The sequence below is a fragment of the Dipodomys ordii genome, unplaced genomic scaffold (genome assembly GCF_000151885.1).
Source record: "Dipodomys ordii isolate 6190 unplaced genomic scaffold, Dord_2.0 Scaffold197, whole genome shotgun sequence".
NCBI lineage: Eukaryota > Metazoa > Chordata > Mammalia > Rodentia > Heteromyidae > Dipodomys > Dipodomys ordii.
Genome location: NW_012267413.1, coordinates 1,121,339 through 1,145,784, shown reverse-complemented (window position 1 = coordinate 1,145,784; position 24,446 = coordinate 1,121,339). Strand labels below are relative to the sequence as shown.

The 24,446-nt window shown below is 41.9% G+C and overlaps 1 protein-coding gene and 1 pseudogene across 1 annotated transcript in view; both read left to right on the top strand.

The window, feature by feature from the left end:
• Positions 1 to 595: 595 nt before the first annotated feature.
• LOC105999721 lies at positions 596 to 1,622 on the top strand (annotated as a pseudogene).
• A 6,490-nt stretch (positions 1,623 to 8,112) lies between these two features.
• Fam124a (family with sequence similarity 124A) overlaps positions 8,113 to 24,446 on the top strand; it is a 76,712-nt gene continuing 60,378 nt past the window's right edge. Inside the window, exon 1 of the mRNA XM_013034817.1 lies at positions 8,113 to 8,204. Coding sequence (XP_012890271.1) covers positions 8,113 to 8,204 — 92 coding nt within the window. The remainder of the gene's footprint in view (positions 8,205 to 24,446) is intronic.

Here is a 24,446-nt window from a genome sequence, read left to right as displayed (position 1 = left end):
CCTTGAGAAAGTTGTGCATCCACATGGTGCTTTGTACCTAAGTGATTTACTTAACAACCAATGCTGAGCTGCACCCCTATGATAGCTCCCATTAAAGAGAGGAGACCGACCAGGGCCTGCACATCAAGGACCTTCCCAGGCCTTGCCCAGCCCTCCCCATCTCACTTTTCCATCCTGGGCTCTGGCCTCTGCATTCTTTAAACCAATAAGGGGACACGGGACACTGCAAAGGACACTGCAGTAGACAGCACCCAGGCATTTCCAGGGAGATAATGATGAACGTGAAAACATGAAATGATGGCAAGTTGTGACAAGCGCCGTGAAAGAAGCCCACATGGAGGTGACATTTCACTAGAGATGTGTGCTAAGAAGGAAGTTGTCGGTGTAGAGCCAGGGGCTCACAAATGGACAACTGGGAACATGCCTTGGCCCCTGTCCTACCTCTGGGGTCAGATGATACCTGAAGATCAGCTGTGAGCTGTATAAGAGGAAAGGAAGTGTTTTACCTTCACCCCATGGCCAGACTTCCGGTTTATGGACAGGAATGGACTTCCTATTAGTCTTAGAAAATGGAAGGGCTAAACCCCATAAGCCGATGACAGAACAGGACCTTAGGCTCAAGGGCTCAGTGAAAGCGCTCTCCTCCACGGATGTTCCAGACACCCATGTCTCCAGAGCAGCTGCACAGGCGTCCCCTGGAGGCGGGGTCTTCTCCCCACAGGGCCAGGAGTCCCTGTGTCGGCAGAGGGCCACGTGGAGCGGTGGGGAGCTGTTTTCTGTTTCCCTCCACAGAGCATCTTTCTGTCACTTCCGGCCACATTACAGCCACAGCGAAGTACCAGAATTTAGGGTATGCTGCAGGAAGCCCAGGCCCTCTCTGGAAGGAACGGACAGGAATTCCAGCCACCCTCCTGATTTCAGGTTACATCTGCAGCCGGCAGCCACCCATTTTCCCCGCTAGGTGGCGTCCTGGATCTCCTTTGGAGCCTGCTCAGGAATTCTAATTCAAAGCCGCCTTTTATAGGCAGTAGCCACGAGCTACATAGGCTGGAAGCAGAACAACTCTGGGAAATCTGCTTTGTGTATCTGCCTGAATTAGCAAATGTGATAAAGACAAAAACACATTGTGGGCCGGGCAGAACGTCCAGGACGGCCGAACGCTGCACGAAGGCAGCTGGAGGGCCGAGGAGGGGGGCCGGTCCCCGCCTGGCCACCAGGCCGCAGCAGGCGCCCCTGTCCGGGAAGGTATTCAGCCGTGGAGACTACAGCAGTAGCGCACGTTCCAGACCAAGTTTCCCCACAGAGTTGGATAACAGGATTGATAGGCAGCACTTTGAAGAAAACAGTTCCAACTCTAAATTATCTTTATGCAGAAGCAGAGAAGCTTGGGGACCCGTCCTTGTTTGGAGGCTGTTTGGCTTTGTTTAGCAGCATATACCATCTTCTTGTGCATGGAAACCCAGTATGAGAAGGTTCTGAAGAAAGTCTCCCAATACATTCAAGAACAGAATGAGAAGATATCTGCTCCCCAAGGCCTCCTCCTGACAGACCCCGTTGAGAGAGGACTTGGAGTTATTGAAATGACCAGTTATAAAGACAGAGGTTTGAGCAGAGGAAGATAAATCATCAAATTAAAGATCCCACCTCTAGCTGGAACCCTCATCTGTCCATGGGCCGATCGCAGAGTGTTCCTACCTTCTCTCCAGAGCATCATTCCTTTGTATCTGCTGCCAGAGAATGGTGGCATTTATGCCAAGGACTAACTTTCTAAAACTCCACACCTGGAGTGACTTCTGATCGCTCAGCATCCACTTTGTCTCTCAAAACTGTGTAGGAGTCTGTCATCTTTTGATTAGCTTCTGAGAAAATACAATGAAGCATTTCACTTCTTTAAGTCAGTCATTTTTATAAAATATGCACTTAGAGGGCCTAATGCAAAGTTTCTTACCTGCTACCAGGTAAGAAATTGCCATTGGTTTTCTTCATTTCTTGAGCCAGTTTTCCTAGTAGCTTAAATCTTCAAAAATCTGCACCAAAATTCAGATTACTGGAAAGCTTTTCTCTAAGGTATTAGGTTTGTGGCTTTGCCAATGCATCTCCCAGATTTCAGAAGACTACTATTTCTGCTGTGAATTAAATCTTAAGATTTATTTCTGTTGTTCAGTTTCTCAAGTGGAAGCTCAATGAAAAAAAGAAAAACGAATAATGTTGTTTGTTTTATTACAGCAATGATTGCTAATTGAATCAGTATTTAATGCAATGTTCATTCTTTTCTTGGGAGATTTAGGTTGATTTGCATTACCTTTAGATGTTGGGAAGATGTGGTGTGTAAGCATTGTGCCCACCTTTGGTCCTCAGCTCCACCCAGACCTGAGCTCCTCCCAGCCCTGGAGTTCCCAACCTGGAGCTGGCCACTCCCTCACTCCTCCCAAACCCACCTGACTCCCACCTACCTCACTTGCTGCACCCAGACCCTCCTGCTACCTGGATAGTGAAGGGTGCTGTGTGCTCTCTCTTGGAAGAAATATGGCTCCTCTAATAAACCTTACAACCTTGCCTGCGTGTCTCTCTGGGTGGTCCCCTGGGATGGATGTGAAGGATCCTTTCATGGTATGTGTTACTTGTTCATTCACACAAATAAGTAAGTACAATGAAGTGGATGCAAAAATGTCAAACACATAAATGTCCCTGCTCTGTTCCTGAATGTGTAATACACAGTGTAATAGATGCTTTAACTATAGTTTTGTTATAAATATAACTTATGAGAAAAAGTTTGATAGGAATAATACTGTATATTGCTAATTTTTAATCCTACTGACAAACTTTCTGATCCATATTCTCCTTATAAACAGTATTCAATACACAGAAGCTTTAGGTTTGGTTCAAGTAAAGAGTTAAGTGACCCAGGTGAAACTCTCTTCAGTCAAGATTTCTAGTTCTTTTGTCTGTATGTTCTTAGTACTGGAGTTCTTATGTTCTTTTTTTTTCAGGATTTGAGAGCACTGTATTTGGGAGAAACTTAAGGAATATATTAGAGAATGAAGCAGTTTAAAAGTTCCAATTTTCAGAGATATTGCAAGTGCTAATATTGGATTTAGTCTTACAAATTTAATTTCTGAGTCTGGTAGTTAAATATATCCCATCTGTGTAATATTTAATTGTATAAAACTCATTTAGTACTTTATAGTCTGTAATATGTGTCTGTCTGCTTTTTAAACCTGTTGGAATAACTTTAACTTTGTTGAAATATTAATATTAATAAAATTTTTCTTAAACAATAGAACAAAAAAACTGTTTGCCAAGGAACTTGGCAAAGTGTGGCTACAAATAGAGTCAGCTAGAAAATGACTCAAGAACTTTTGTGTATCCGGGGGTGGAGGGCTGTGCAAGTAGAACTTGAACTCAGGGCCTGGGCTCTGTACCTCAGATTTTTCACTCTAGACTGGTGCTCGACCACTTGAGCCACAGCTCTACTTCCAGCTTTTTGGTGGATGATTGAAGTTAAGAATCTTGAGTATTTGTCTGACTGGGCTGACTGAGCCATAATCTTCAGATTTCAGCTTCCTGAGTAGCTAGGATTACAGGCATGATCCACAAGTGCATGGCAAACAACCATTTTGAAAAATGATTAAGTTTGCTCCCTATAGATGTCGGCTAGTCCTGTTATTCCTGGACGATTGGGCTGAAAACACACTTTGCCTGGTCACAGTTATCATTTTGATTGAACAATAAAAGCCAAATTCTCCTTGAACCACCCAGATTGCAGATATACAAATCAAGAGAACATGGAAGGTAAGGATAAAATTCAGCCACTACCAGCAAAAAGGCAACCAGGGTTTTCAAGTGTAAATTCCTTTCACTGTATTATTGTTTTTTTATGTTCATCATCAATAGTAAATACCTACAGAGCACACATCTTGCTCCTTCACTATATAAAATCCTTTTCTGACATTTTTAAGCAGAGCTGAAATGGTGGTCAGACACCAATTTTAAAAAGAAGGACACTAATTTTATCTTGGTGGGGCTACATTTTAGCCTAAGAAGCACAGCTTTTTCTAGAAAACAGTACAAGACATAATTTTTTTAATATAGTTTTTTTTGGGTCCGGTCGTGAGTCCTGAACTCTGGGCCTGGGCGTTGTCCCTCATCTCTTCAGCTCAAGGCTAGCGCTCTACCACTTGAGCCACAGCGCCACTTCTGGCTTTTTTCTTTTTGCTTATGTGGTGCTGAGGAATCGAACCCAGGGCCTCAGGCATGCAAGGCAAGCACTCTACCACTGAGCCAACTTCCCAGCCCACAAGACATAATTTTTAACATCACTTGAGGATTTTATATGCATAAATGGAGCCCTTGATAAGTAAACTCATTATACATTTTGAAGTTTGAAATGTTGCAACAGAATTCTACATGCAAGGATACAAGCCGACTTTGGGGATAATTTTGAGACAAGAATACTTAATGAGGGGCTGGAAATGTGACTTAGTGGTAGAGTGCTAGCATGCACGAAGCCCTGGGTTCCATTCCTCAGTACCACATACACAGAAAAAGCCAGAAGTGGTGCTGTGGCTCAAGTGGTAAAGCACTAGCTAGCCTTGAGCTGAAGAGCCAAGGGACAGTACCCAGGCCCAGAGTTCAGGCCCCACAACCGAGACACACATAAAAAAAGTGGTAGAGTGCCAGCCTTGAGCAAAAGAAGCTCATTGCTGGGCGCTGGTGGCTCATGCCTGTAATCCTAGCCACTCAGGAGGCTGGGATCTGAGGATCATGGTTCAAAGCCAGCCCAGGCAGGAAAGTCTGTGAGACTCTTACTTCCAATAAACCACCAGAAAACCAGAAGTGGCACTGTGGCTCAAGTGGTAGAGCACTAGAGCTGAAGAACTGAGGGACAGTGCCCAGGCCCAGAGTTCAAGCTCCAGGACTAACAACAACAACAAAAAGAATACTTAATGAACATTTACTATTCACATTTCTACTTACTGTGGAAACCGATTGGCAGGGACCACTTTACACAAGGTTTACTTTGTTAAAATATGATCACAAATATCACCTATTTCTTTATTAGAAAATGTGACTTTAAGCCAGGAATGGTAACACATGCTTTTAATCCCAGCACTGAAGAGGCCAATGTGGCAGAATCACAAGTTGGAAAGCCAGCTTGGGCTACATAGTGAATTCAGGCCAGACTGGTATACAATGCAATATCTTACCTCAAAAAAAGTGACTTGAGTCCTAGCAATTATAATAGAAAAAATTTCCCCTCTAGTTTGATGACTTCAATTCATAAATATTAATCAAACAGCTTAATCTACAAATTACTGAGCTTCAATTTATTTGTCATGCCATCAATAAAACCTATTAGTGGGACTCCCACAAATCCAAGACCCAGTTCTCAGGAAGTTCTCAAGAAGTTGTCCCTGGAAGTTCCCTCATAGCCCTCCACTGGCTGCATTCTTGTTCTATCTCTGTGTTTTCTGCTACTTTGCATTTGTTGGTGCTGGGAGCTAAGGGCCCTGTACACACTTGGAACTGACTCTTACTCTACTGGAAGCCCAGATACATTTTTGCTTCAGGGGGATGCAGGCTGCTAAAGTTCTGTTACATTTCCTCTAAAGTTCTGTTACATTTCACAAGGACTGGTTTCCTGGGCTGAATGCAATGCACTGGCTAGAGTCCCACACTCACAAAAGGTGGAGGTATAGTATTCTATGATGGCAGTCTTAAGAAGCCCTTTGACCTTTTTCTTCCCTAAGTAGAGTCTCATGATTATAGAGGAATGTATGCTGGGGACTTGGATCTCCCAGTAGAGCCCGATTTACACTATCACTACGTGGATGGAGGAGAGCAGTTTTCTCAATCTAGGTGGGAACATGCAAAAATCCTCATTCTAGCAGCTTCTCAGTCTCCAAAATAGTCTAGGACCTGCCAGCAAATCTAGAACCGCCTTTCCTTGTAGGTCACCCTGAGGATACCGGGGATGATCAGAGCCGAAGTGACTGAGGACCTCAAACCCACACTTGGCCTGAGACCTGCATAAGAAGGAAGCAGACCCACAAGCCTGACAGGTGTTTAGGACATGAGGCTATCTTTACTTGAGGGAGAGAAGGAGAGAGCACACAGGTTTGGGCTTTTCAACTTGATCTCAGAAAACCATGGGATTCAGCCCTTCCACTTTTGAAAGCAAAATAGTGACTCATATGTTTACAATTCTTACCATGTATCACACGGGACTATGTTCTCATTACTCTACCAGACTAACTCCCAGTAACTGGGTGATACACAGCTGCCATTATCACTATTCTGAAAACAAGAAAATTAAGATATAAACAGTCAAAGACTCCTACCAATAGTCCATAAAAGGAAATGAGGAGCTGGGACTTAAACCCACACAATCCATCTTTATGCCCTATGCTCAACCAAAGACACTTGCTTACTAAGATTATAGGAAAGACAGCGGGACAAGCTGTATCTATAAAACACTTAGCATAAATAAGCACTTAACCACAATGTAGCTATTATTGTTAGGAAATGAGAAGACCTTTGAATGGCTTTTAGGTACCAAGTTCTTCTGTGGATGGGTATGCTCTCCTTTTCCACAGTGGAATTGCCCACCTGGGCCAACTGTCATGTAAGCTGATAGGCTGTGTTTGAAGTAGTCAGTATAACTGTAACTCTGTGTCACAGGTGTGAAATACAGCTTGATCAGTCATGGTACCTACCAGCACCTCCTGCTGAAGGACAGCACTGTGGTGCTTGTGTATGGTTGTTTATGTTTCCAATTCTCCCTGCTGGAGTTGAAGCACACACACAGGGAAGGACACACTAGATGCACAGCTCAGATGTAATATGTGCTTAAAGTCCAACCCAATGTCTAGAGCACTTCTGGAACCCCAAGGCTCCTTGTGTCCCTTTCTTATCAGTCTCCACTCCCCCACCCCCACCCCAGAGACAGCCACTGGTCTGACTTCTAATGCCTTGCATAGGTTTTGCCTGCATTTGAACTTCACAGAGGTAAGATTCCCTGCCTGTGGACTGCATTGCTTTAGTGGAAGCTTCCTGCCGTCTGCCAGGCAGGAGAGTGAGCTATGTATGGCTATGCTGAAAACACCTTCCTCCTCACTGCACCCCCATGCCTGGGAGCCTGCAGCTCCAGGCTACCAGCTGCCATCATTAAAATGTTGAATGAATAAAGAAGGGTCAGGAGAAGCTTCAGGGTGGCATGAACTCTGATAAATGATCATCCACATTCAGAACTTGGCAATTGAAGACTGACCCTTGTTGTGGCTCTCACAAAGAGCACTCAGAGAATTTGTAAAAAGGTACCCATGAGAAATGGATCAAGAAAATGTGGTATATATACACAATGAATTCTATGCCTCCGTCAGAAAGAATGACATTGCCCCATTTGTTAGGAAATGGAAAGACTTGGAAAAAATTATATTAAGTGAAGTAAGCCAGGCCCAAAGAAGCACAGGTCCCATGGTTTCCCTTATTTGCAATATCTAGTATATGTCTGAGTCAAGCAGAAAAGGTCAGATAAGGTGATGCTAGGGAAATAAACCCTAAGATATGTATTCACATGTTTTTTCCTTTCATGCGATTGTTTCTAACACATTTATAAGATTATTTCTTTGTTGCTTTGTATGTCCCTCCCCCATGGTATAACCCCTGCTTTCACTGTATTTCATGTCGGTATAATTTGTGGAGGGGAAGGGGAAAAACAGTTTAAATAGGGATACAGGTGGACCCATTGCAACAATGTAATGTACAAGTCGTTATGTCGAAAATGAACTTTACAATTTTGGGGGGTGGGGAGGATTGGGGGGGCGGGGGGAGGATGGAAATGGATGGGAAGGGGAAACAAAGGAGGAGGCTACAATGCTTGATAAGAAATGTACTCATTATCTTGCCCATGTAATTGTAACCCCTCTGTTCAGTATTTTCAAAATAAAAAAAAAGGTACCCATGAGGAAGGAGGAACATTGTGAGCCATAATGTGAAATAAGACATTCACCCTCAATTCATCATCTTTAGTGATATACCTGAGAATAAAGGTTTAAAAAAAAAGACAAAAAAACAAAACCCCCCAACAATTTAGGCCTCTTCAGATTGACAATGCACAAGTCCTTAGAAATAGACTTTGTACCCTTTGTCCTAGTAAATGGGTGTTATGTCTACTTTGAAGATGAGGAAACTGAAATTCAAAGGTAGGAATTGGGGCATCTGTGATTCTGAAACCAAATGCTCTCAGTTACTCCATTATGCATGGATAGGGGAGAGAGGGAAGCTCAGAAAAGACTCCAGCTTTGATCATGAGCAGAGGTCATTTCCTACCTGTACTTCCCATATTAAAACAGAGAAAATAGCTTCTCTTTAGTCCACAAGTAAGAAAAGAACAAGGGTGGGGGGAGCAGCCATTTCTACCTTGCCGGTTTGCTAAAAGGTTAAGTAATCATAACAGCCACAGTGCCTTTCTTGCCAAAGGTGCTCAGCCAAGGTGACTGTCAGCAGTGCCTACTGCCGGCAGCTGCCAGCCAAGACAATGGCTGCACCCCACAGCAAGCCCTTCCCCAGCCAGAGCTATAGCTCTGTCCATGGTAAGCCTGCATTTGAGGCTTTCCAGCAGGGTCTGTCACTGTCACGGCAGCAACTGAACACACAAGTCGAGCCATAGATCTGAATGACTTGCAGTAACCCATCAATTCAGTGAAACAACTGTTATTGATTTCTGGGGTTTTTCCTCCCCACTGGTTGTTTAACTGAATTGATGGTATTCTGTGACATTGATTGCACCCACCAGTTCTGTTAGTGTGATAGAGACAAATACTAGTGTGGTCCCCTGGGGAAGGGGGAAAATGAATGAAGCTGCTCATTAAAGAGAAGGTTCTAGCAAATAATTTTTTAGCAAATATTTTTTTTCTCTGATGACAGTGGTTTTCCTTCTCTACTTCTTCTGCACATGGAATTGGAAAGCATTTAAGAGGCCTGTCATTGCATGCCAATATGCTGATAAGCTGATTCCCTTTCCATTTTTCTAGTCAATGCCAAAATGCATTCACAAGTCTCTCTCCCCCTCCCCCTGCCCCTGCATAGACTTTTGTCAGTTATGAGTCATTGAAACCACTGTGTTCAATATGCTTGCACCACCACCAATCATGCGAATCACAGCTGATTTTCTGCATTAAATGAAAATTCAAGCTCCCAGGCAAGTCAACAGCACATCAACTTTAGGGGTGATGGCACACATACTTACGATTTATGAGATCTTCTCTGGAGGTTGCTTTCTGTGGATTTCAGCACAGCAGCACACTTGCCTTCACTGACAGTGATTTTAAAAACAGATGTCAGAACAGAACTCAGTGAAAGGATGGGAGGGCAAGAAGGCAAAGATCTGATCTGACTGAATTCTGGAACCTTTCTTTGAGTCACTGAATTCTTACGCTTTCCTCAGCCATGAGGAGACATAAGCTTGCTGACCCACCACTTAGGAAATGGATTTATAATTAAATTTATATTAACTTCCCCCAAAAATCAGTCTCTAAGTCTTAGTGGCTGTCATCAAAGTCCCACTGCAGTGCTGAGATCACAGGTTATAGAAATGATTGTGCAACTGAAATTCTCCATATAATGAGAGAGAGAAAACAGAAATTTGGGCTGGGAAGGTGGCTCAGTGGTAGAGTGCTTGCTTTGCATGCATGAGGCCCTGGGTTCGATTCCTCAGCACCACATAAGCAGAAAAAGCCAGAAGTGGCATTGTGGCTCAAGTGGTAGAGTGCTAGCCTTGAGCTCAAGAGCTAAGGGATAGCTCCAGGCCCAGAGTTCAGGACCCACAACCGACCCCCAAAAAAACCAAAAAAGAAAAAAATCAGAAACTCAGGATGTGGAGCTTTACTCACTATAAAGCTCCATAAGTTTGTTTACTTGGAATATAAAATGTACACTTCATATTTTTATTCATTATACCCAGTATTACATGAGTTCCTGCCAACTCATGTAGCACAGTATTGGGTGGACATGTCAATTTTTAAACTTTTGATTTGTTCCCCTACATTGGTATGCTTTATGGTGCCCAAAAGATAACCTAGCCCACACATTTCCTTGCTTAAAATGAATGGATGATGGTGAATTTGACTATGAAGCATTAGAAAGTTGATAATTCTCAGTGATGTTAGAAGAACAAACTACAAATGGCAGGAATAAAATTGTGGGAATGCCCATAAATGATTAAAATCTCCTGGCAAATGAGAAATAGAAAAAAATTCTTATCTGATTTTTTAAGCAGCTATAAAAATTTCTATTGCAAGTATAAGTCTCTATGACCAACACAGCACTCTCTCTTAAAATAAGGAACAAGGTGTTCAGTGTTGTTCAATGTCACATAGGAGACTTCACCCAGTTAATAAGAAAAAGAAATCAAACCTGCAAGGGTTGGAAACAAAAGACCAAATTGCCATTTCTCACAGTTGATATTTTGACATAAGGAAATCTTGAGATATAAGGTTTCAATATTATAAGATGTATGTATATGTTATATACATACATCTTATATAAGATGTATATATATGCAAGTGTATGCATAAAAAACCTTGCAAGTACTTAGAATTATTAATTCTAAATAAAAGAATTCCAAACTGATGGTCAATAAAAATTCAATCTAGTAAGATCAATAAGTTTCCTATATTCAATTCATTGAACCAACAGATATTTATTGAGCACTTTCTATGTGCCACCATTCCAGGTATTTGGAACTGATAGACAATATAGGCAATTGATTGGTTTTATCATGAAAAGTCAATTTTAAGGTGTCATTGAAATTAGTAGGATCAGAAAGACTAGACTGTCAATAGATTGTAAAAAGAATTCTAATCCAAGGTGTTTTGCTGTTTGATGTCATTTATCATAATGTGTTTCTGCTGTTGGATCATCAAACATTAAATAGGATAGAAAGAAGTCAGAGCAGCACACTAAGAGCCAAACTGAAGGTTTTCAGGTAGATACAATGCTATTATTTTTAAATTACACCCCCAAGTTTAATATCAATTGATCTATTCTATTAAGCAACCCAGGATCCTCAATTAGAAATAATTTTAAACTCTAGGATGTAAGCAGTGCTCACACATTTATTTTTCATATTGTTTTCAACCAAGAATAGCCCTCTCACTTATTTTTGCCTTTTGCTTCTGGTACTTGAACTCAGGGCCTGAATACTGTCTCTGGGTATTTTTGCCAAAGATATTGCTCTACCACTTGAGCCACAACTTCCAGCTGTTGTGGGTTTTTTTGGTCTTTTTTTTTGCCAGTCCTAAGCTTTGAATTCAGGGCCTAGGCTCTGTCCCTGAGCCTCTTTGTGTTCAACGTTAGTACTTTACCACCTGAGTAATGGAGCTACTTCTGGCTTTTTCTGAGTAGTTTATTGGAGATAAGAGTCTCATGGACTTTCCTGCCCAGGCTGGCTTCAAACCATGATCCTCAGATCTCAACCTCCTGAGTAGCTATGGTTATAGGCATGAGCCACTAGCTACCTCCTACATTTTTTTTAAAAAAGATTTCATGGAAGTGACATATTTTTTAAAAATCTAGGTAATAGTTCTGTGGGATACCCAACAATCTGTATTTGTCTCATTGTTTACTTGTAAGTAGATTCAATCCTAATATTACTGACAAGATTAACATCATAAGATTGATGTGTGCTTCTCACAGGATTACTTAGGAGTTATATAATGTCATAATGACATCTGTTATAGTTTGGACCTTGAAATGTGTTCCCAGGGCTTATGTGTTAAGGCTTGGCCCTAGCTAATGGGAAATGATGGAACCTTTAAGAAGTAGAGCCTAGTGGAAGAAAATAAAGGTCATTGAGGGCCGACCCATGAAGAAGATATTGAAATCCTAATCCTTTCTTTCTTCTTTTTGCTTCCTGGCTGCCATGAGGTGAGAAGCTCCTCCACCAGCACAGGCCCAGAGCAACAGCACAAAGGGACTAGGCACTGAAACCTCTGAAGCCATAGGCTAAAATACAGCTTTCCTCCTCTAATAGGTTAATTTATCTTTGGGGCATACTATCTCTTTAGTAATAATGAGTATGGAAACTTTGCTAGTAAGTATCCAGGGATCAAGAAATAAAAAATTAAGCTGGACACCAGTGGCTCATGTTGGTAATCCTAGCTACTCTGGAGGCTGAGAATTGAAGATTGTGGTTCAAAACCAGTCTAAGTAGAAAAGTCTTTGAGATTCTTATTTCTAATTCAATTCCAAAAAGCCAAAAATGGAGTTGTCTCAAGTGAAAAAGCCAAGAGGGAGCAAGAGGCCCCAAGTTCAAGTTCCAGTACCACACACACACACACACACACACACCACCACCACCACCACCACCACCACCACACCCAAACAAACAAACAAAAAACCCAACCTTGTTATCTGAGGGATTTAGTTCTAGTAATGGCTGGTATCAGCAATGTGTCTACTTCGTTCACACATTCACATCAACCTGTCTGTACTCTCACATGAACACTATCTCACCTGCCTTTTATTGCACTCCCAGTGACATCCCATCCATCCCACAGCCACACCATGTACAAAAGAGATATTTAGTTAAATATATCTTCAGTTTGGTTGTTAAAGAAAATCAGTAGTCAGCACATTACAACATGGTCTAAAATAAGTTGCAGACAAATTGAGATAAGTGTTAAAATGTGAAGAGAAGAAGGAATAGAAGGTAATCATGTTCTTTATGTGGAAGAAAAACATCGTTTTTCTAAGCTGAAAACATTAAGATACAAAGAAAATATGACTCTTGTCTACATAAAAACTCCCCAAACCTAGTAGGAGACAATGATAAAATAACCTCAATGATCAACAGCAAGGGAGAAGCATACTGGTAGTTAATATGTCAGACAAATGACTAATATTTTTTTTTGAGTCTGTTCGTGGGGCCTGAACTCTGTGCCTGGGCGCTGTCCCTCAGCTCTTCAGTTCAAGGCCAGCACTCTACCACTTAAGCCACAGCACCACTTCCAGTTTTTTTCTTTTTGCTTATGTGGTACTAAGGAATCAAACACAGGGCCTCAGGCATGCAAGGCAAGCTCTCTACCACTAAGCCACCTTCTCAGCCCCAGGACTAATATTTTTAATATATAAATTCTATGAAATAAATCCATATGGATGATACTAACAGCTAGATAGAAAATGAGCATAAAAGGAAGGAACATAATTTGTGATAATAGAAACATGTGATGAATACATGTACAAGCAATTTACAAGCTCTCTAGCAGGCAAACAGTACAAAATGAAACAACTCTATACCATCTATCTCAAAATTGTCAATGTTATAAAAATCAGCTGATATCTTCTTTTAGCAAGAATACAAGAGAACTGGTGTTTTCAAGGACTGCTATTAAGAAGGAACTATAATATTTGCAGAAAGCAATTTGGCAATCTATATTAAAAGGTTAAAGAGGTTCAAATTCTTTGACCAAGTAATTCCACTATTAAGACTCTATCCTGGGGCTGGGAAGGTGGCTCAGTGGTAGAGTGCTTGCCTTGCATGCCTGAGGCCCTGGGTTCGATTCCTCAGCACCACATAAGCAAAAAGAAAAAAAGCCGGAAGTGGCGCTGTGGCTCAAGTGGTAGAGCACTAGCTTTGAGCTGAAGAGCTGAGGGACAGCACCCAGGCCCAGAGTTCAGGCCCCACGACCGGACCCTCCCCCGCAAAAAAGAATCTATCCTGGTGTTTTTATTTTGCTGAACTTTGGCTTTACCTTTTTAAGGAATAAAACACAGGAAGCTGGTAATCAGAAGGAGTTGGGAGGGGGTCAAGGGAAAGGAGTGGACAAATGAAGAGGAAAAGGGGGAGGAATGCAGTCAAGAATCTAGTGAATACCCACTAAATTAAGAAGAGTGAGGGAAGGAATGGAGAGGGGAGGAATGGATGAGAATTTTGAAAGGGCTGACACTGATAAAGATATATTGTCTTTATAATCTGCTTGGTTAAATGGCAACTTTTGTTCAACTGCTTAAAGATAATTTTTAAAACTCATGAAAAAAATTGATCTATCTTAGTGAGTGTTGGTGACTCTCAAAAAGCAATTTAAGGGGCTGGGAAAGTAGCTCAGTGGTAGAGTGCTTGCCTTGCATGCGTGAGGCCCTGGGTTCAATTCCTCAGCACCACATAAGCAAAAAGAAAAAAAAAATGAAAGTGGCGCTGTGGCTCAAGTGGTAGAGTGCTAGCCTTGAGCTGAAGAGCTGAGGGACAGCGCCCAGGCCCAGAGTTCAGGCCCCACGACCAGACCCTCCCCCCCCCCAAAAAAAAGCAATTTAAGCAAAAGAGAAAAAGGCAAACCTTTGCCAGCCAGCCTGGTACAGAATACAACACTCTGCAAAATAATAGTTTAAGGTAAAAGATTTATAATAACATAGCAAACACATCCTCACTGATGCTGGGGTGAGGGATATGAAATTGTCTTAAGAGACAGATGACTTAGAGACAAATCTGTTGTCTAGGAAGAAAAAAATAACCCTAAGATTTTCGATCTCTAAATTCCCAGAGCTTTTCCTTTCTTCTGGCTAAACAAGTGGCCATCTTGAAGATCAGTGTAGATCCAGGAAACCCATTACAAGTTGGATGTATATTTGGGGAAAAAGTTGTTTTCATAGAGAAAATTTAGGTCACACTGAAGAGAGGAGCTGAGAGTGATTACAATTTGGTATCTGATGCCTGAACTCCAGGAAGAAGTCAGAGGCTATCTGTGTATCTACACACAGCTAAGATGGAGACCTTCTAACCAGAGCACTCAGAATCACTCAGCATCCAGTACCGTGTCTCACCAGAGCAGACTGCTCTGGTTCAACTGCGTTCTACCGCCACTCTCCCTGTTTCAATCCCCAAATCACTAAGGATTATAGGCAGGAGCTACCAGTGCCCAGCTAGGTTTATTTTTTTGTATTTAAAACATTTTAATTGGCATAATAATTGCACATATTCATGTAATATAATGTGATGTTTCAATACATGTATCAATGATCAATGATCAAACTGCTTCAAATATTTATCATTCCTTGGTGTTGGGAATATTCAAAATCCTCTCCTAGCTTTTTTGAAGTGTGCAGTAAATTGTTGTTAAGGATAGTCATCCAGCTTCACTGTATGTGTGTGTGTGTGTGTGCGCGCGCGCGCGAGAGAGAGAGAGAGAGGGGGGGGGGGAGGGAGGGAAGGAGGGAGGGAGAGGGGGGGCGAGGGAGAGAAGGAGGGAGGGAGAGAGCGAGAGCGAGAGCGAGCAAGTGAGCGAGAGAGAGAGAGAGAGAGAGAGAGAGAGAGAGAGAGAGAGAGACCTGGATGCTGTCCCTGAATTTTTTTGATAAAGGCTGGTGCTCTACCACTTGAGCCACAGCTCTACTCTCAGCTTTGGTAGTAAATTAGGAAGCTTTCAGAATTTCCTTCCCAAGCTAGTTTTGGACCCTAATCCTCAGCCTCTTGAGTAGTTAGGATTATAGATATAAACCACCAGTACCCAGCCTAACTTCATATATTTTTATTTTTTGTTGGTTTATAGTTTGTTTGTGTGACAAAGCTTGTATTCAAGGATTTGAACCCTCACTCAGCTTTTTTCATTCATTCCTGGTGTTCTACCACTTAAACCATGCCTCCTATCCAGCTTTTTGGTGGCTAATTGGAGATACAAGTCTCAAGGATTTTTTCTGCCTGGGCTAACTCTGAACCATGATCCTCAAATACCAGCCTCCTGAGTAGCTAGGATTTAAAATGTGAGCCACCAGGACCCAGCCAGTTTTATCATTTTTAAGGTCGCTTTGGTACATTGTAGTGGATTTTGTCCATGGCCTGAACACCACCTCTCCTATATTTCTTGCCCTTTGCTACCTCTTATAGGTTTTACTTCCCAGGTTTGTTTGTTTTTAATCTTAGCTGTGGCATTGTCACTCACCTGGCACCTTACTTTTTCTAGTCTCTTCCTGTGACATACTTTCCTAGGCTCTTGTCTACTTTTCATCTCCATTTTGGAGATTATAGACGCTCCATTCTCTATAGTCTTTCAGGTTAGGTACAATTATCTACCCTATCTTTTAAATTTAATGTCTAGTAAATTGTCTGCCAATATCCACTTGCTAGTTATTCTTACCTGACTTCCAAGTGTGCAACTGAAAAGGAGAAATTAGAAATTCATCCATCATTTTGACATTTTATCTTCCCACTGCTGGAATGCTTGGTGGTTCTCAAAATCACCTCCATAGAGACCCTCAATTTCTTCTCATTTTCTATTTGGGTATTTTATGTTACAGACACAGCATGTTGAAAACACTCACAAAAGCAGTGATTGGCTTGTTGTAATGACACAGTAATGAGTAAAGAATCATAATCAGAGCATGAAGATTGTTAAGAACCCCTTCTGAGCCAGGTGCCTGTTACTTAGAATAGTGATTCAAACCCAGCCTGGACAGAAAGGTCTACAATACTCTCATCTCCAAAAATAACCAGCTGGGCTGGGAATGTAGATCAACAGGTAGAGGGCCAAATAGCAAATGTGAGACCCTGAATTCAAACACCAGAATGAAAGAAGAAAGAAGGAGGAATTCTACCCAGTTTTCTTCACTTCCTGCCATCACTGACTGCCATTCTCTTTCAATTGCTTCTCCCATGACTAGTCCTGAATCCAATGATCAACAGGAATTATGTACCGCTGATCTCCTAGATGCTGTTATCCTATTATCTTTTATTTACCAAACTCATATTTTTCATGCACCCTGTTGACCCTGAATCATCCAGATCATAACCTCCAGTGTTAAGCAGTATCCATAGGGAACAATATTACCTGAGAATGCCAGCCAGCATGTCTGGGGTCTCTACATATTAATGGAAATACAGAAAAAGGTTAGATTGCATACAGCAGGGTCGGACTTCCCACAGTAGTTTCCTCTCCTCTGTTACTTGAGCCATGCCTCCCATTCAGATTTTATTTTTTCTGGTTTATTGAAGATGGAGAACTTTGATAACTGGGCTGGCTTGAGTTAATTGCATTTGGACATCATGCTGTGTCAGAAGGCCAAGATGTACTGACAGATGAGTGGGAACAAATCAAAGAAGTAGAGGAGGCACTTGGAGAGGTTTCCACTTGCTGAAATTCAAGACATGCTGAACATTGAGGATAGTAACAATGGTCATTAGCTGAAAGGGAGTTAATAAATAATGTTCTCTATAAGTAGAGTATATAATGTGTGAGGGAAGACAGGGATAGAGGCCATAGAAGAATTTAAATAGTGTTAAATGTGACCTTTGAGCAGATGCATCCACAAGTCTCATGTGCTCCTTTTCTCATATGCTCCTGAATGTGCTTCACACTTTTCCAGCTGGGTGACTTCAGACTTGTTTCCTGTTCCTTCATTTGTCATCTCAAATGTCATTTCTTCAGAAGGGCTGTCACTGACCCTTCCATCTAACAATGGAATCCTGTCAATCACACCCCTCCACATACTATTGGTTTTCTTGTAAATGCCTGTGGTGAGCTGTCAATGTTTTCCTAACTTATTTGTTACTTTGTCGGTTTACCAAGAATGCACAAACACACCTGTCTATCATAGCACTCAGCACCCAGCGCAGTGTCAGGCACACAGTAGGTATGTGACAAACTTTGTGGAATGAATCAATCAATGAATGAATGCTGTTATTCTGTCTTCCTAAGCTAATAGGGCCCTCTCACAGCGTTTTCTGGTGATGTCTGCCTAGAGTCTAAAAACCCCATAGAAAACAGTTGCCAGAGCTCTTAGACATTTCTGAAGGTTCAAAAGCCTGGATGCAAGCTTGGAGAAGGGCTGAACTAGGAACTACTTCCCAGCCTACTTCTCTAGGGACCTCCCTATATGTCAATACCAACACATTTGTTTCCCAAAGCTGAGGGAGAGCACCCAGACCCTTAGTTCAAACCCCAGAACTGGCATACCTACATACAAAAGATGTAAAACTATACATTTCCATGGGTATATGGGTAAACCAATTCCTGGGAAGGGGAGGGAGGAGATTTCCTGATTTGAATTGTTTGCCAATTTCCAAGGTGTAAATATTCCTATCATGGCATTTGAGGGATTCAGAGTTACCTCTCCTGGGCCAGTCTGAGCTGACCTGAGAGCATACCTGTCAACATACTCTTTTTACAATGTGACTTTGACACTCTCACTGATAGGTAGAGTCTATACTGCCCTTCAACCCAATCCTTGAATTTGGCCATGCTTATGCCTTTAATAGAAATGATACAGGATCCTCCAAATCCTTCCTGAAAGAGCAAACAGAAACGAGGTTACATCAAAAATATGCCTTCCCAGTGGTTCTCTTGGGTTGCTTATTCTTCAAATCTAGCTACCATTCTATGAAAATACCAGAGTAGCTACACATAGAGGTCATAGTTACATGTTCCTGCCAATAGTCTCAGCCATGGCCAAGATGAAAGCCAGCAGCACAACCAGATGTATAAGTGAAGAAATCTTCTAGATTAATCCAGTCTTCTGTTGCCAAGTGCCCCCCAGCATTTCTGTTGTCCTACTTGATGTCCTTATCAGGTACCAGAGATCTCTTCTGTCCACATTCTTGACCCACAAAAATCCATGAGCACAATAAACAAATTTTTTAAGACATTGTAGCTGGGGATTTGTAATAATCAATAGTGACTGAAACACAAATATTCTTTGTTAGTTATAAAAGATTTATGACCTCTCAGTATCAACTGGACAAGTGACAGCATGGCACAATTAAAAATCTGTCAAGGCCTCCGTTTTGGTCATGTGCACTGTTGCTCTCAGGTCAGCTCAGACTGGCCCAGGAGAGGTAACTCTGAATCCCTCAAATGCCATGATAGGAATATTTACACCTTGGAAATTGGCAAACAATTCAAATCAGGAAATCTCCTCCCTCCCCTTCCCAGGAATTGGTTTACCCATATACCCATGGAAATGTATAGTTTTACATCTTTTGTATGTAGGTATGCCAGTTCTGGGGTTTGAACTAAGGGTCTGGGTGCTCTCCCTTAGCTATTTCCACTCAAGGCTAGTTCTCTACCATTTGAACCACAGCTCTACTTCCAGCCTTTTGGTGATTAATTGGACATAAGAGTCTCACAGACTTTTCTGACTGGGCTAACTTTGAACTGTGATCTTCAGATCTGTCTCCTGAATAGCTAGGATTTTAGTTGTGAAACACCAACACCCATCTTAGTTTCACAGCTTAGTATTATTTGCTTTATTGTCAAAGAAAAAAAAAAGAACAACAGAGAAAGAGGAAAGTTGATTTTATTAGCTATTTTTTTCTCCAGGTTGCTTTAGAAAATGATGGAAGTGTTATTCATGAGCCAAAGACTTGTAGTTTGTCTCCCCCTATTCTTATTCTCTGTGAAGATTTCCATGTGAGATATCCCATTCCTGCTATGTTCCTGACAGAAAGATATAGGCAGAGGTGAAGCATATCTAGATATTTGGATCAAATGTCCCATGATTCCCTGGGAGATAGAAAGACTTTCTACTGTCCACAAAAAGCTCCCTGCTGGCCACAAATGGGCTAGTGAAAACTGGCCAGCGGGCTGAGCCTTACTACCATTTCAGATTGAGAGGCATGGCAGGCATCCCATATGCCTCTCTGTAGCGGAGGACCACACAGGTGACGGAGATGTGCACAAAAGGAAGAAATCAGGCCCATGAATTGAGCCTTTCATAAAGACCTGGAGAATTGAATTATGAAACCAATCTCCTGGTGTGTAAGTGGTACTTTGTGCTGCCACTTTAATAAATTACATCTCCAGTGTGTTATTTGCATAGCTATTAAATATATTTGTTATTAGGAAAGGAAATTAGGCAGCAAGGGATGAAGTCTCAAGCCCTATGTTAGTCTGGCACAGTGGGAATGCTAGAAGTAAAATCAAATTTGTATTCATTTAAAGTTTGAGGAAAAACAATACTTTGCCAGGGGTGGGGAAGGTCCAGCTGGAGAGCCATATAAGGCCCATGAAATCATTTGGTGCCTGATGGGGCAGACACACACAGCGCCTTGTAGGCTCTCATCTCATTCACAGCTGGTCTGCCTGTACTGACAATGTGTATGGCCCTCAAACTATGTTATAAAGATCAAAAGTCCCTGGCAGCAAATATGTTTCCCACTATGTACCAATAACAGCAATTCTGCTTCTAACCATCAATCCTACAACTTATGTACTCCTGGACAAATCAACACAAAAGCACTAAAAGGATGTTCACCAAGACACTGCTTGAGCACATCAACAAGTTACTAGTGTGTAAAATATAGCAATATTAAAATTTTGAAACATTAAAAAGGAGTCTCCTTTAAAAGAATACGGAAGAAATTTTAATGCTACCATCACACAAACATAAGTATTTGACATCATGTCAATTAGCTTGATTTACTCATCCCACATTCTATACATATATCATAACCTTGTTTTGTACCCACAAATGCATTCAGTTACTATTTGTCAATATAATAACTGAAAAAACAGGCAAATTATATGTGCCCCTGTAGAAACAGCTCTTTAAAACGCACTTAGAAGCTGAGTGCTGATGACTCACACCTGTAATCCTCGCTCCTAAGAAGGCTGAGATTTGAAGATCATAGTTCAAAGCCAGCCTAAGCAGGAAAGTCTGTGAGACTCTTATCTCCAATTAACCACACATACACACAGACACACACACACACACAGAGACAGAGACAGAGAGAGACAGAGAGAGAGAGAGAGAGAGAGGCAGAAGTGGAGCTATGACTCAAGTGGTAGAACTCCAGCTTTGAGCAAAAAAGCTAAGGGACAGCACCTGGTATTGGTAAATAACTTAAAAAAAGCATGCAGAAAAAAATTGTTGGAAGGAGTTTGGTAAATGAATCAAGAAATCTGGAGTGGAAAAAGAATTTCACTTTTCATTATAAAATGAAAATTGTATCATTTGAAATGTCCAGTCATCTGCATATGTCATAAACTCAGAAAAAAACACATCATTAACTCAGTAACAATGCAAACAATGTATTACAACATACTAAAATAACTTAATATCTGTAAAGATTAAGTCCTGTCAAACCATTTTGTTCTTTTCATTTCCTGGTTTTTATTTTTTATTAGTATGCATTGCCCAAAGGCTTTCATTGTGATATCGCCATATGTGCATGTAATGAATTTTGGTCATATTCACCATCCCCCATGTTGTCTTCAGTTCTACTGTGTCTGAGAAAACCTCTGGTTGTCATCTTCTGCCACTTGATCACATCCTTGAAGATTCACTCTTATCCTAACCAGCTCAAAGAGATAAAGAAGGAAGGGGCTCAGAATGTGGCTTAGCGGTAGAGTACTTGCCTAGTATGCATGAAGCCCTGGATTCTATTCTTCAGCACCACATCAAAAAAATCAGAAGAGGTGCTGTTGCTCAAGTGGTAGAGTGCTAGCCTTGAGCAAAAGAAGGTCAGGGACAGTGCTCAGGCCCTGAGTTCAAGCCCTACGACTGGAAAAAAGGAGGAGGAGGAAGAGGAGGAGGGGCGGGGAGGAGGAGGAAATAAAACAGTATCCCAGACCCCTGTAACTCAGGCCTATAATCCTATCTACTCAGGAGGCAGAGACTAGAATTGTGGTTCAAAGTGAGCCTCAAAGAAAAATCTGTGAGGTTCTTATCTCCAACTAAAAAAAGCTAGGCTGGAGGCATGGGTCAAGTGGCAGAGCATCAGTGAAGCCTTGAGTTCAAATCCTGAAACCAGAAAAAAAATGAAAATAAACAGATTAATTTTAAGTCTGTTTTGCTTATTCCTATACCTCTAGTACGCAGAAGAGGACCTGGTGCACAATGCTAATTAAAACATTGTGACAGATGGCTGCTAGTGCTAGGAAGAAACTACAGCAAATGGGGGAAGTGGGGGTAGGGTGTGGGACAGTTAAGTCTAATTTTTAAGAGGGTGCTATGGGAAAGTTTTACTGATAGTTGATGCTGAGTAAAGACTAAAAGGATTTGGTAAATCAGGGTGTGATGCTTTTGGGTGGAAGAGATTTCCAGGCAAGCGAATACCAGGTGCAAAACGGAATGTGTTCAATCAAACAAGATGCAGAGTTGGGGTTTTTTTTTAATCCTTCAAATATACAAAGATTATTCCCAAACGTAACACAAGGCATTGATCTACTTCCTCATTTCTTTCATTCCTAGGCATTAACCAAGTGTGTTGCATGTTCTTCTCAGGTTCTCCTTTGGTTTAGATAGGCCATAGAAAGATGCCAGGCAAGGTGGGGACAAAGGTTGTGTTTATTCAAAGCTTTATCCATAGTTTCATTATTGTAACAACATTAGCATCCCAGAGCACAATAGCATACTGTCCAGCAGTGGTCTCACCCCATTACACCCTGTCCTTCAGTGGCCTTTCTTTGTACCCTCTCTGGACAAAAGTGGCATTTGGCCAAAAATGGCCACACAAGGCCTTGCATGCACACCCAGTCTCAAGGCTACATGCAAGGTTACCTAAGGTAGTGCATGTGTACATGACTCAAGGCTACAAAGATACGCTGAACCAGCTGAATCCCAGACTTTGGGAAGTTCAGGCCCAAAGCCTTCCACGATTAGGGTGAGAGAAGTCATTATTTCATTTACTCTATTCTGTTACGCTCTCAACAAATGGGAACTGGAACAGGCTGAAATTAGTAGCCCAAGAGAATTGGAGTGACTGGCCCAAGAATGTCAAGGTCATTCCTCTGAGAATGGATGATGTTTATTAACTAGTTGCAGATACTCAGGTTAGTTTTGCCAATGATCCTGAGGCAAGGAGTTGAGCTTCCCTCCCTTACAGACGTTATCCCAATAAGGATGCCAAGACCATGCCTCTTTTCAGTCTATAAACTTGAATTGTCAGGTCTAAGTTGAATTTTCTGCCCCCTGGGCTTGAAGCAGCAAACCTCTTTACTCCTTGATTCTCTATTCTTCTCACTCTGCTCCAGCTTCTTCCTCACTGTGTGGACACCTTGTTGTACTTTTCTAGCAAGACTTCTTTGTTGGTTTTACCTATTTAACCCCATCCCCTTGTAATATCTGTGATTGACCAATTGACTCCCACCTTATTTTGGCTATCCTGGCATGCTTTCCCATGAATCTTCTATTTCCCTCTGTTAGGTTTTTAAAAAGAGGTTACCGAGTAAGAACTGCACCAGCACGCACGTGGTATTCAGGTAAGGGGTAGGTTTATTCAGTAGACCTGCTGAGACCAGGCAAGGTTGGCACTCCACGTGGCTGGGAAAGGCCTGGGAATGAGAGAGAGAGAGCTGGGAAAGAGAGGAAAGAGCTAGAAAAGAGCAGAGAGTGGGGTAAGAACAGTAGCACTCACGTGGTATCCAGGTAAGGGGTAGGTTTATTCAGTAGACCTGCTGGGACCAGGCAAGGTTGGCACTCCAGGTGGCTGGGAAAGAGAGGAAAGAGCTAGAGCAGAAAAAGAGCAGAGAGAGCTAGAAAAGAAGAGCAAGAGCAAGAGAGCTAGAAAAGAAGAGCAAGAGCAAGAGAGCGTCTGGGCCTGGGCTAGGCCTTATGTAGGGTATGGGTGGGGAAAGGTGTGGCCACATCAAATTCAGATGTGACCTCAGCAGATGCAGATGTGACCTCTTCCAGGTGTCCCAGTTGCCTAGGTAACGCAGGTACTGGGTGGAGACTTTGCTGCGAGGAGGGTGGAGTCTGCTTGCCATCCAGGGGCGGACCTTACACCCTCCTTTTTTCTTCTCATCCTTTAAATGGTCATATTCCCAGGCTCTGTTTTGTCTCTTTTTCTCCCCCTGTCCTTCCCTGCACTGGGTCTGACTAAGATGCCTCTGACATGGTCCCAGTATTAACCCATAAGAAGTGAGGCCATTTCCACCCACTTAATGGCCATTGCAGCTTGTAAATAAGTTCTGCTAAGTGCTAAGCAGAAAATCAACAACTTAAAGAGTAACATTAAACACATATAGGAAAAAAAAGCAAAAAGATGGCATGTGCATATAAAATGGATATACTCTGTTTGCCTAAGCCTAGTCAGGAGAGCTTGGGAGTAATTTCTCAGAGATGCACAATTGTGGTGAGATTTTTTTTATTAAGAAAACTAGGATCTAAAAAGTAAGAATTTGCTCCCTTTAAAAAGAGTTTTGAATGGAAGGATGGCTTAGCCTGTAGCCTAGAGAAAAAGCCATCTGCTATGCTATTTGTCCAATACACAGATTAGAAGTAAAGGATCCCAGGTGAACTGACCAAAGTTCCTACAGCCCTCTACTGATTACCTGAGGTAAGCAGCCTGAAGCTAGAGTACTTACGAATTCTAGATCAGGTACAGTTACTCATGCCTGTAATCTCAGTAGCTCAGGAAGCAGAGATCAGGAGGGTTTCATTTGAAGCCAGCCCAGCCAAATAATAAATTGTCTGTGTGTGTGTGTGTGTGTGTGTGTGTGTGTGTGTGTGTATAC